Genomic DNA, 13,010 nt, shown 5'->3' with positions numbered 1-13,010 from the left:
ATTATTTAGCATAGATAGCCTATGGGCAGAGTTTTCTTTCTCTTGTTATAGATGGCGCTCCATGCTGAGTTTGGAGTAAGCATTAACATACTCTGTATTATATTGTAGGCTATCATCCATATCATCCATATTTACCATGGTTTAAATGGTCAAAATGGTGATAACATTAAAAAAAAAAAAAAAGGCACATGAACGCTGAAGGAGACACCAAATGTAAAACTTAGGTGTCAAAGAGTTTACGGTGAACATTTGAATGAATGGATGTAAAAATCGGTGACTTGCTGTGATGCTGTGTGGTAATTTTTCCATTTCCTCTTGCATTATGGTAGTGTTCAATCTGAAATGGGAATAACCTACAAAAATCCTTGTAGTAGATTGTTACATATATAGAGTATGGTATAAAAAATACAGTGCATGCTGTGCAATTTGAGACATCGCTTGACAGGATTTTGTGACAAAACCACCTAGGATATACGGCTGGGCGATATGATGAAACCATCATATTGCGATATGATGACATTTCTACGATACACAAAGCGTATCATGATATATAAATTTAGCCAACACTGCAAAACAGTACCTGTACTAAAATAAAGAAAAAAACATTAAACTGAGTTTGAGGATACTTTTCTTTAACGCCTACAAAAGATAAAAACGAAAATGACGTAAAATCAACGGCATTCATTCGGTACCATTTCATTTGTAATGATTAAAAATGTAATGTTTTTAAATACATCACCATACCAGTGATATCCCAGAAAAGTGTACTGCATAATCATTTATCATGATATCTATATCTCTCTCTATATATAATCGATATATCGTCCAGCCCTACTAGGATCAGCACGAAATTTAAACTGCTAGCACATACGTGCAAACCTTTCTGAAATTTTTTTATTTTTTATTTTTTTATGTAAATTTAGTTTAATTAATCATTTTAATGTTAGGTTCACCCTTAGAAAAAAAAAAAAAGTTAAAAAAGCTGTCTAACAGAGAAACTGTCAAAGCAAATAACCCTTTATGGTACTAGATAGAGCCTTTAGTTTCTAAAACTGTACGTTTTATAGGTATACAGTTGATATTTAATAAGTAGTTCTGAATCAGCGTATTGCAAAACCCAGTCTGTCGGCACTCATTTAATATAGTTCATGAGAAAATTATCTTAATCTTGGCAGCAGAAATATATTTCTTCATGCGCAGTACTGCAAAACTGGCATGTCCAAATACCCTGACGTACAATATTTCCAATAGATTGCCCCATCTTAATCTGAAACATCTTCAATCTTGGCATGCTTTGTCTTCATGGAAAAGAGACAAAGAGAACTGATTCAAAACTACTGGTTAAAAAAAACAAAACTCTATCTGCAGATGAAAGACAAGACTAGTTCTGTTATAAACCATCTGCTACGGTTAAGTTCAAACTCCACACTGTCCACACACAACGCGTTGGGTCCATGCCACTGACATTTCGCTTCACGCCAACATCCCCCCCCCCCCCATGAGGACCAAAAGTGCAACAGTGAAGAAGTTCCTGTGGATGAAACATCCAGCATTAATGGGGCCATGTTTGAAATGATGGATGTCTACAAGCTTCTCATCCACCACAGTATCTTTCACAGTTTCTTTTTTAAGTGCTCCATAAAACACATGCTTGAAAGCTTTGTCCTTAGCCAAAAAAATAAATAAATAAAAAAAATAACGAATGTCCGAATTCCCCCCATGGGAATGTCTCCATGCATTCAGAGACGTGTCACACAGGCCTGGGATAATAGATGGGCATTAGGGGGTGGGAAGATAAAAATAAGATGATCGAGATAAGATAGAATGATCAAGATGACAAAAATGAAGTTGAGCAGGGAGAAGAAACAAACAACAAGGCAGAGATTGACAGATCGAGGAAGAAAGGAAGAGAGAGACAGAAAGAGAGGGGGTGTGAGACAGTAAGGTCTCTATATTTAGCTGTGCCTGTCACCTTCACTCTTCCTCCACAGAGCACACTCGCTGTGACAGCTCAGATCCAGTAAAGCAGCACAGGATCCCAGGATGCACCACCACCTTGAGACTCCCGAATGTTTGTTGCAGGCTTACATATCACGCAGATGCAGATCTATTTACTAAACTCCGCAAGAAATAACCAAGATACTTCTCTACCAATATTCCAATTTTCTCCCAATTCGATTGCAAAGATGAAAACCTGCTTCATAAAGAATGAACTTCTGACTGAATAAACACAGAAACAAAGAACTTAAAGCCACTTGCGCCCGTGTGGATCTGACAGAGCTGTGGGGATTCATGCAGAGAGCTTGCAGAGCAAGAGTCTGGAAGGGTCAGCAGGCTAAGTTTATTATGCTGCCAAGAGCTCCATTAGAGTGCAGCCCATGGGACGACCCCAGAGAAATGTGCAGAGATGCCTCCCGACTCCCAGGGTTATTAATATCGCTCTGTCACATTTCTGTGGTTGCAGCTACAAAGCAAGAACCCGACTGGGCCTGTAAGTGGAGCCTAATGATGGGCAATCACGGTGTCACTCGGGGGCAAATATGTTCAGTTCAAAAGGATTCAAGACAGTGTAGGAAAAGATTTTGATATAATGGGGTCTCATTCATGCTGTCCAGATATTAACCGACACAAAGAGACAGACAGAGACGTGGAGCGGCAGGCAGGTAGACAGATACACAAAGGCGGTTGCAAACGCACGCACACACACAATCCCTCTATTTCTTTAACACCTTTTCTCAAAAGATTCAGGTGAAAAGAGAGCTAGCCAAGCTGTGGATAGATGGGTACCTGTTTTGTTGTCCTTATTTATATTGTGCTATGTCTTTAGCATAGGATAGTCACATTCTCACGGACCAGGGACTATTCAAATGTTCCTAACAGCAATACAGAGATTAGGACACAGGTTCAAAGTGTGTGTGATCTTTTCAGCTAGTAATCTCTCATATTCTCTATCGGTATTGTTAGTTTTATTTCCTAACCCGCAAACTACCTCTATTATTCACTGTCTCATTGTTTCTCTTTCTTATTACGGGAAGACCAATTTTTTTTTTCACCGTTAATGCGTTCAAAACATCAAACATCTTCACACGCATTTTCTTCTCTCTTCCCCTCCACGTCGCTCCGTCAACACGAGAGTGAATACAACGCTTTGGGGCTAATACATTTCCATAAATATCCCCATTACAACAGGCCAATTAAGTGAGCGTGGTGGGAACATAACAAAACGACGCTATTAGTTTGAAGATAGGACCGCCAAACACCGCTTTCAGACATGCAATTCAGTCTCAAAGCCCATGCAGCTAATGCAAAGGAGTGACTTTTGCCCCATGGCGTTTTAATACATAGTGAATTAGGATAATTGGAGAGTCAAAGGTGTGAAGGACATAGCTATTGGTGCTGTCAACTGCCTGTCCAATGTGTTCCAGAGACCAGAGTGAATAAAATACATCAAACCTGAAATGAAAACAAATCTCTAAATATTGCTGAGGTGGAAATTTAGGTCTGTCGATCAAGAAGCGATGCGACAAAGTCAAATGGAAACAGGTTTTTTCACTCCTCATGTAGGGCACATATCTCACAGTGCTGAAACGAAATATATTTAAACATAAACATGGCCAGGGCGCACGGTGGTTTAGTGGTCAGCACGTTCGCCTCACACCCCCACCGTCAGGGGTTTGATTACACCGTGGCCCTGTGTGTGCGGAGTTTGTACATTCTCCCCGTGCTGCGGGGGTTTCCTCCGGGTACTCCGGTTTCCTCCCCCAGTCCAAACACATGCACGGTAGGCTGATTGGCATGTCCAAAGTGTCCGTTGTGTGTGTGAATGTGTATGTGATTGTGCCCTGTAATGGATTGGCACCCTGTCCAGGGTGTACCCCGCCTTGTGCCCCATGCTCCCTGAGATAGACTCCAGGTTTCCCCGTGACCCTGAAAAGGATAAAGCGCTATAGAAGATGGATGGATAAACATGGCCACAGGGGACTCTTGTGCACTGTTTGGAAACAAACTTTTTTTAGCTTGATTAAATTAACAAAAGCAACATCAAATACCACCGTGACCCTGACCACGATGACGAGATTACTGAAGAAGAATGAATGAGTGAACATCACATGTCAAATATATTTGGCACATTTTCTTTCTATACACAGGCAAGAACAGCCATGAAACTTTGATATTACAGTTTTTTTTTCTTCTTCTCCCTAATCATTACCAGAGATGACTGAAACACAGATTTGTTTTTGTCAAAATCGCGAAACATTTCAATGTAACGTGTCGATTCTGTCGGAGTTCATACTGCAGCTGGGGGTCTGCATGGTCCGTTCTGTTTTCAGATCACAGCTAAATTACGGTTCCAGGTGTTTCAGTGACCACAAAGAAAAGGGGTGTGTGTGTGTGTGTGTGTGCATGGGCTGAGATGAGTTAAGTGTTTTGAATTTAAGTGACTTTGCACAAATATAAACTGAGAGCAATTAAAACTTAATCCCAGCCTCTGGCACACATAAATGGGTGGTCATTAGTGCTTGTTTTGGGATAGAAATGGGTGCCCCTCAAATTCAAACACACACAGACATGGCCTGATAAGGTCACACATGTAAACTGTGGACCCCAATTACACACACACACACACACACACACACACACACACAGACACAGTGCCCTGATGGGGTCACAGATGTAAACCCTAGGTGGTGTATTCTGTCTAGGCCTATTAGAGCTTACTATACCGCTGAGGGATGATAAATCATTCATCCTCTATCCTCTGTGCTGAGAGGCAGACCAGTCCTGCTGTACAACCACAAACAAGCAGCACAATACAAACACAACTATTTACACAATTGTATTCACAGTCCCTCCCCAAGAAAATATTGAAACAGGAAGGCCAATTATTCTTTGTTTTTGCTACACACTGAAGACATTTGGGTTAGAGATCGAAAGATGATTACGAGAATATAGATGAGATGGCACGTGCGGCACCTTTTGTTTGAACCCACCCATTTTTAAAGTGATCAAAAATGTTGTACCATGTGACTGAAACGTGTTTCTTGTTGCCCAGGTGGGCCCTGTTAAGACTGATTAAACAATTAATAGCTCTAAATGTCTTTTCTTGGGTTAAGGCCTGGGTTTTGCTTGTGAAGACTGCAGTTATTGCTAAACAAGATAAACCAACATGAAGGTCATAGAACTGCCTATGGGAGAAAAGGAAGACATTTTGGGAAAATTCTATCAGAGCCACTGCACACGCATTGGACATAGCCAATACAACAAGTTGGAATGTCCCGAAAAAGAAAAAACAAACAAACATTGGTCTTCTAACAACCAGACATTGAACAAGTCAGCCAAGGAAAACAACAGCAGTTGATGACATAAACATTGTAAGAGCTGTGAAGAAAAACTCCAAAACAGTCGCAAAGAAATACAGAGATGTGCCATAAAAGTTCTGAAACCAAGATTAACGCCTACCAAAGTGATGGAAATTCCAAAATGTGGAGAAAGGAAGGATCTACTTATGATCCGAAACATACCAGCTCATTTTGTGAAGCATGGTGGAGGAAGTGTCATGGCTTGGGTTTGCACGGCTGCTTCTAGAACAGACTCACTAATCTTTATTGAGGATGTAACTCATGATGGGTTTGTCTGCCAATTTACAGAGAAATGCATCCAATCTAATTGCACTAATTGGACTAAAATTTCACCATGCAGCAAGACAATGACCCAAAACACACTCACAGCTCAACAAAAGATTTTATCAGGGAGAAAAAGTGGAAGGTTTTAGACTGGCCAAGTCAATCACCAGACCTTAACCCAATCGAGGAGCATTTCACCTCCTGAAGAGGAGACTGAAGGGAGAAACCCCTCAAAACAAACAACAACTGAAAGAAGCTGCAGTACAAGCTTGGAAAATGTGTATAAAATGTGCTATTGTATGGGTCCTGCAGTCACAGAGCCACGGGGTGCTACTACATGCAATATAAACAAGCCTTAAATCTGTCCCTAACAACCTTTAAGGCTGATGACTTATCTCAGATGACAAGCTCTCAAAGGGGAAAAAGTTGAAGCAGGTTTTGCCAGAAATCTATAAAGCTATTATCAGGCCTTATCTTGCCTGCACCACAAGTCAGTGGGTCAGACACACACAAGTGTATATGCACACACACACACACACACACACACACACACACACACACACACACACACAAAGTTCAGTCATCTTCTTAACCTACACGTTATCAATGACGAAATATCATAGAACATCTAGAAAAACATGGTGTGCATATGGTGCACCATTACCCATAATGCACCAAGAATCCACAATCTCTTCCTCACTAAGTCACACAATGATTTCCTTTATCTTAAAAACTGACTTGTCAGCATGGATAACATATCACCAATCAATGTTAATAATAGACATTTAGCAATATTTACAGGTAACTCGTTCATGGAGTATTTTATAAAGAATTCACATCTGTATTTTTGTGGTTTCAGGTTGGGGGGGGGGGGCGGGGGGGGGGGGGTAATTTGTAATGTGCAAGTTGTTTATATAACAGCAGGTCACGATCAAGTGTTTTCAGAGCATTTAGTCCAGCAAATAATGAATTCAGTCCAACAGCAGCCTGTTCCTGCTGCCCTATATAACGCTCTATATAGAACAGACTATACAGTAAATATTGAACAAGTGAGTGAAAGAACGATTTCAGACACAGCGTTAATCTAAGTCTGCGTGGTCATTCCTTCAATTTCTCACATATCCCATATCTCGGATGATAATACAGCGGAGGCTTCGACACTCCCACGCCTTAAAGAAACAAAACCAAAAAAAAAACAACAAAACAATAGGGACCTTCATATACAACAACGTGGTTCAGACAGTGCACTTAAGCAAGCTCATGCTACAGCACACATTAAAAGCTTACACTGGAGAAGCCAGAAACACTTACACACTTAGACGAGCACTTAAGAAAGAAATTCTGCAGCAAGCAAGTCTTTCATTATGCTAATCTATGCATTGCTCTGGACACACTGCAAACATCTGGGTAAATCTCAGCGCTGCCTTTTCAAGACTCCACGTCGAAAATATGCTGTGAGTCTACTGCTACCTTCAGATTCTGAGTGCTGGAATTCGAATTCAAACAATATGCACAAGATTTGCTCGAAACAACGCTTCCGATCACAAGCAGAGCATTCTTCTTGCCAAACTGTTGAATCTGCCTTAGGTGTTTTCCTAACCATTAAACATGGATATGATATGCGGAAACATGTCCATAAATCCACCAGCGTGTCAAAACTGAGTGGTTACACGGACGCGCGCACTCTTAGGTCGCAGTGGGGCGCTGAAAGTCCTCTGGGCTAGCTTTGAGCAAAATAGCGGGGATTCTGAGCACAAAAGAGAGGGGGAGAAAGTGTGTCAGGGTGCAGAAAGAGGACAGAAAGCAAGAACGTACATGAAATCAAAACCTACATGAAGGCACACACCTAAACTTGAGCTGGCGGTGAGATGATAGAGGGATCGAACCTCCTGTAAATTGGAGCCCTAGACCTTAAGCTGCAGACGTGATTTATCTTGGCTTCCTAGGATGTACTGCTGGCCCAGACGGTATGTAATGTGAAAAGAGGTGATAAAGACAGTGGCATCTCTGCCGTCTCAACTTGCCGACACCACCGGGGATGAAAACTGACTTGACCTGGCAGGGTTCCTCTTCGTTCAGGTCGAGTCAGTTTTCATCTCCACACACACACACACACACACACACACACACACACACACACACACACACGGTGGTGGTATAGTCTAGTCACTAGACGTCTGTGTGAATGTTGATGGGCGTGTCAGCGAGGGATAATCCCCTAAAAGCTTCTTGTTTTCTTTGCCAGTGTTGCCCGAATCAAATTCAGATTCTTGAGATTAAACGTTCTTTTCAACCATAAATAACACACCTCTTTATTGTTCGTTAGAGAACCTTCAAGCTACACAGCAGTACTTGACAAGATGATGTACTGCCGAACATGTCGTAACCTCCTTTCGCTCACTAAACACGTGTTTTAAATGAGCAGTTCGATTCCAATCCTAAGATCAGCACTAAAAGCAGATAAGAATGGCCAAAGTCGATCTTTTTGCTTGTAAATAGTGTGTAGTGCTTGTTCTGGACATAAATAATCAGCTAAACCAGTACAAAAAAAAAAAAAAAGTCTCTTTAAAGCAGAGAAAAAGGACTGACGGTGTCAAACCCCACAGCCTTAAAAGTAATAGATCACAAAGCAGACTTGCGTTATCTCATATCTTTAGCTTTTAGTCATTTATATCTGCCTCCTTTAGTAACAGGGCAGTCGAGTGAAAATTTCCAGACTCTTGTGGGAGAAATTCTTCATGCCTGCTGCCAAGCTGAGTTGGCCCCTGTAAGCATGTAACTAGTATGTTCTCTGATATATATTTTGGCACATGGTGCTATATTTTAGTCACATGGGCAAAAGCTTTACGTTTCCATGTCAACTCGGAAAAAAGGCAGAACCGTACAAACAAGATCGAGACAAAGGAAACCTGCAAAAACACCAAGCAATGATAGAACATTTTCCAAACAGACCGACTCGGCAGAGGAGATTACACTAGCAAAGTTTCTTTCGTAACGCCTTACAAACGGAATGCTTTATGTTGACTTGTTTGATCTGCAACTTTTAAATCTCGTATTTTTACCTCTTGCGTTTGTTGTGCCTGGACGACAGGACGTTATTTTTCAAAATAACACCTGATCATTTTAAACCCATAGTCATACCTTGTAAAGGTAAACCCTGCATTTGATTTGACTGGCCATCTGTACCCCTAATTATTAGAACCAAGATGAAATTTTCTATGAGGTGAGGAAAATAGAAGTGTCTTCTGCAGGAAATCTTGAAATGCAAGCCATTGTGAAGAACATTTCATCAACGCGCATCGCTGAAATCAACTAAGCAGCATTGCGGTCAGACTATCAGAACCAGAAAAAAAAAACCTCAATGGCATGAAACTCAAAAGTAAACTAGGCAAGCAAAAGGAGTTGTAGCAGACTGAGAATTTAGAAGCGTGTAAGAATATGACGGGAGCTACCACGCTCAGCACTTTACCCACAAACCCAAAGAAACCTAAACTCTATTACAGAAGTCCCTGACCACTGAATCACAAGCTATGGAAATGGAGCGGAAGCATAACGGTCTAGGAAACACACACTCATGACACATGTGCGAGAAGTGTGGCCTTGATTGTACTGCAGCCTGAAAACACAGCAAGTGCTAACTAATATTGCATGTTTCCCCACACGATCTCGATCCAAGCAGCCACGTCTCTTGCCAAGAAGCAGCCTACTAAGCAGTTGCACAACCAATTGAAACAGGAAACCACGGAATATCGCAGCTTCCTCGGACGACATAACCGCACCAACGGCTTCCAGATTGGGAAGAGTCATAAATCAGAAATGTCAGAAGTGTGGCAAATCCAAACCCCTAAGTAGGGCTATATCAAGCAGAGTCTCACGATAGCAGATTCATATGAATTTGCACAATCTGAATGCTCACGATTATAATGAGGGGTGCCTATTGTTTTTATTCTTTCCGACTTCACTGTGTGTAATTCAATAAAAGCGGTTTCACATGGTGGAATTCCACCAGATCATGTTCGTATATACCTTACCTTTGAAGGACAGGTAGATCCGCGGCGCTGACAGAGGTGGCAGGGAAGCAAACGGGTTGCTCTGGACTGATACAGCTGAGAACACAGAAACCAGAAGGGTCCCCAGAAACAAATCCCTCGTGCTCTGCTCAATCATTGTGTCCAAAAAATATGTAGAAACAATCAGCCCTGCAGAGAACAAAGAGTGAGGGGAGGGGGGTAGGGGTAATGCTCAGACAGGTTACACCAACTTGTAGAAACTGAAGCCGTAAATATAAATCCGCACAATTTGAATCCAAACGTCGACATCCCCTTTGCTCGAACAGATCGGTTATGAATAGATAATTACACAGTACGGTAGGTGTGTTAGAGAAAGGAGACTGCCAACACGCACTAGATTCATTCCTTTGGATAGATAAGGATACCTACAGCTACATGTCTACAGTCTAGATTCCGCTCGAGCGTATTTGCCAGACTGCAGAACGCAGGATTCAAACTTTATTCGTTTAGATTTTTACCTAACATAATCCAAATCGTGCACTAGTGCTCACGATGGACCAGACACAGCAAGCAGCCCCGGCTCGCCACGGTGTCTCCAGTGTATTTCCTTCTATCTGGAGGTAACAACAGTTCATTCAAGACGGTAGGTATTAACTGTCAGTTTGCCAACCACAGTGGGTGAACACTGACCCTCACACACACCAGGAGACTTTTAATGACTGCCAAGCAACTCAGTCTAAGATCCAATTGCACCTGTAACTAAATATAATAGTGGCATCCTGCACAGGAGTGCTGTGGGAATAAAGGAAGGTGCCTGGAACCCAGCTTTACCACGCACCGTTCAATTTAGTAGACAGGCTCCATCTGAATGCTCCTGACTTATTGATATTCACTGAGCTTAAACAAACAAACAAACAAACCGATAAACAATGCCAAATAAATAAATACAAACAAATGAAGAAATAAATAAATAATCCGTTAATAAGTAACAGAAAAAATACCAAACGACCCAAAACACCCACGCCAACACCTGGCACTAAGGAATAAGAGAACTGTATGATTACCCATAATTATAAGGATTTAATTATGGTCTAGTTAAAAACAATAGATTTTACGGCGATAAAACCTGCAAGAATGGAACTATTCATCTATTAGGAATAAATCCTCAAACAAGAGTAAACACGCGCGTTCTCTACGCGCTCGTGGAGTCCCGGACTTCAGCATTCACCTGGGAAATGATCCGAAGTTTATCCCGGGATAAAACCCCATTCACAATCCAGAGGGAAGAGTGAGGAGAAATCCCGCGATGCGCCCTGCTGCTCTTCTCCAGTCCAAACACACACGCGCACACACACACACTCACACACACACACACGCACTCTTACATACACAGCCGCTTGCTGCTCACTGTCACAGGCTGAACATCCGAGGACAGAAATACGGTGCGCGCTCGTGTGCGTGTGCGTGCGCGCGCGCGGGGTATTCCTCACGGACAGCACTTATTCACTCTGCTAAGTGAGCAAGACGTCTCTCTCTCTCTCTCTCTCTCTCTTTCTCTCTCTGTCTCTCTCTCTCTCTCTCCCCCCCCTGTCTCTCTGTCTCTCTCTCCCTGTATCTCTCTCTCTCTCTCTCGCTGTCTCTCTATCTGGCAGGTGGACGCAGCGCCTCCTGTGGGCGGAGTCTCACCTTTACAGAAAGCCCATTCGTGCCCCGCCCATTCAAGACCAGCAAAACAGAAGCGCGCGAGATGATCGATTTCACAACCGCACAATCTTCTCTCTCTCTCTCTCTCTCTCTCTCTCTCTCTCTCTCTCTCTCTATATATATATATATATATATATATATATATATATACGTATATATATATATATGTATATATATATATATATATGTATATATATATATATATATATACGTATATATATATATATATATATATATATATATATATATATATATATATATATAGAGAGAGAGAGAGAGAGAGAGAGAGAGAGAGAGAGAGAGAGAGAGAACTGGTCTTGAATAAATAAATATATATATATATATATATATATATATATATATATATATATATAGATAGATAGATAGATAGATAGATAGATAGATAGATAAGCCTGAGACCACCCAATTTAAACTGTTTTTTTTTTATTTTATTTTTTTTTTTTTAGAATTTTGGATTATTTTAAACAAAGAAAGTAAATGTTCAGTATATTGAATATTTAATATTCTGCACTTTTTATTTTTCCGTATTAAACCCTCCTACTATGTCGGGAAAAATAGTTACATCCATTATGTTATGGGTTTAATTACGCACAAAAAATCCCCCCCAGCAAAGAACAGCTTAAAGCAGAAAACCTTTATTATGGCTTGTGTACGACCACAAAATAAATAAATAAATAAATAAATAAATAAATAAAAACTGCATATAAGTTCATAACCCTAAATGAGGAAAAGTCAAAGAATTTCAAAGAGAGAAAGAGAGATTAAGCGGTATGTCAGACATCTCCAAATGAGGAAATGGGTCAAATTCACCCATAACATAATAGGAGGGTTAAATGTAAGCAATATTGTGATACTGACCGTGTTAACTACTTTGTAAGAAAGGTCAGATGTTCCTCATGCCTAATCTCTTCTATTCAATCCATCCAACGTTTAGCAATTTTGCGATCGTAGGAATTAATAACGCACACTCTATATTATTTGAAGGACCTTGCAATATTTAAAAAATGATATTTAAAAAATCAATAAAATTAAAAAATCAAAAAAATGCAATATTTAAAAAATCGTAGGAATTAATAACGCACACTCTATAATATTTGAAGGACCTTGCAATATTTAAAAAATGATCACAGAATTTCTGCATATTTGTGCCACGACGCGTCATGTGACATCATCACAACGTGAATTCATTCAAAGGCCTCTTTGATTCATGTGTGTCAAACATGAGTACAGCTAAAAGGTCTCATTTACCAACAAACATCACTGCAAAAGATCGTGAAAAGCAATTTTGTTCAATTGCAATTTTGCCAATTCAAGTATATTTCCAGAAACAAAAGCACAAAAAACTTTTTTTTTTAAACTTTTTTTTTATTTATTAATTTTTTTTAAAGTCACGGTAAAATCAAGCATTTTTGGCTGCAACAATCACAAAACTACTCTGCAAAATCCTGTCTACTGAAGCTCGTGCTCAGAGGACATTCCAATGGATTTGATCTAAAATGGATCATAAGGTTCTGAACAAACTTGTGGAGTCCATGCCAGCTCGAGCACGCTGTCATTAAAGCAAAAAAGGGGACGTACCGAATACTAAGAAACTCTGAAACGTCATGTAAATATTTCAAAGATTCTACATTTCACTCACGTTGTTGGCAGT

The 13,010-nt window shown here is 40.5% G+C and overlaps 1 protein-coding gene across 2 annotated transcripts in view; it reads right to left on the bottom strand.

Moving 5' to 3' along the window:
- The window catches only part of sema3fa (sema domain, immunoglobulin domain (Ig), short basic domain, secreted, (semaphorin) 3Fa), a 59,036-nt gene extending 47,813 nt beyond the window's left edge, over positions 1 to 11,223 (bottom strand). For both annotated transcript variants that reach the window (XM_017480288.3, XM_017480290.3), the window contains exons 1-2: positions 10,863 to 11,223; positions 9,656 to 9,823 (exon numbers count right to left, since the gene is read on the bottom strand). In XM_017480288.3, coding sequence (XP_017335777.1) covers positions 9,656 to 9,791 — 136 coding nt within the window. In that variant the 5' untranslated portion in view covers positions 9,792 to 9,823; positions 10,863 to 11,223. The remainder of the gene's footprint in view (positions 1 to 9,655; positions 9,824 to 10,862) is intronic.
- Between the last annotated feature and the right edge of the window lie 1,787 nt (positions 11,224 to 13,010).

This window comes from Ictalurus punctatus, chromosome 11 (assembly GCF_001660625.3).
Source record: "Ictalurus punctatus breed USDA103 chromosome 11, Coco_2.0, whole genome shotgun sequence".
NCBI lineage: Eukaryota > Metazoa > Chordata > Actinopteri > Siluriformes > Ictaluridae > Ictalurus > Ictalurus punctatus.
The sequence above is the reverse complement of the archived record's forward strand: the minus strand, read 5'-3'. Positions and strand labels throughout refer to the sequence as shown.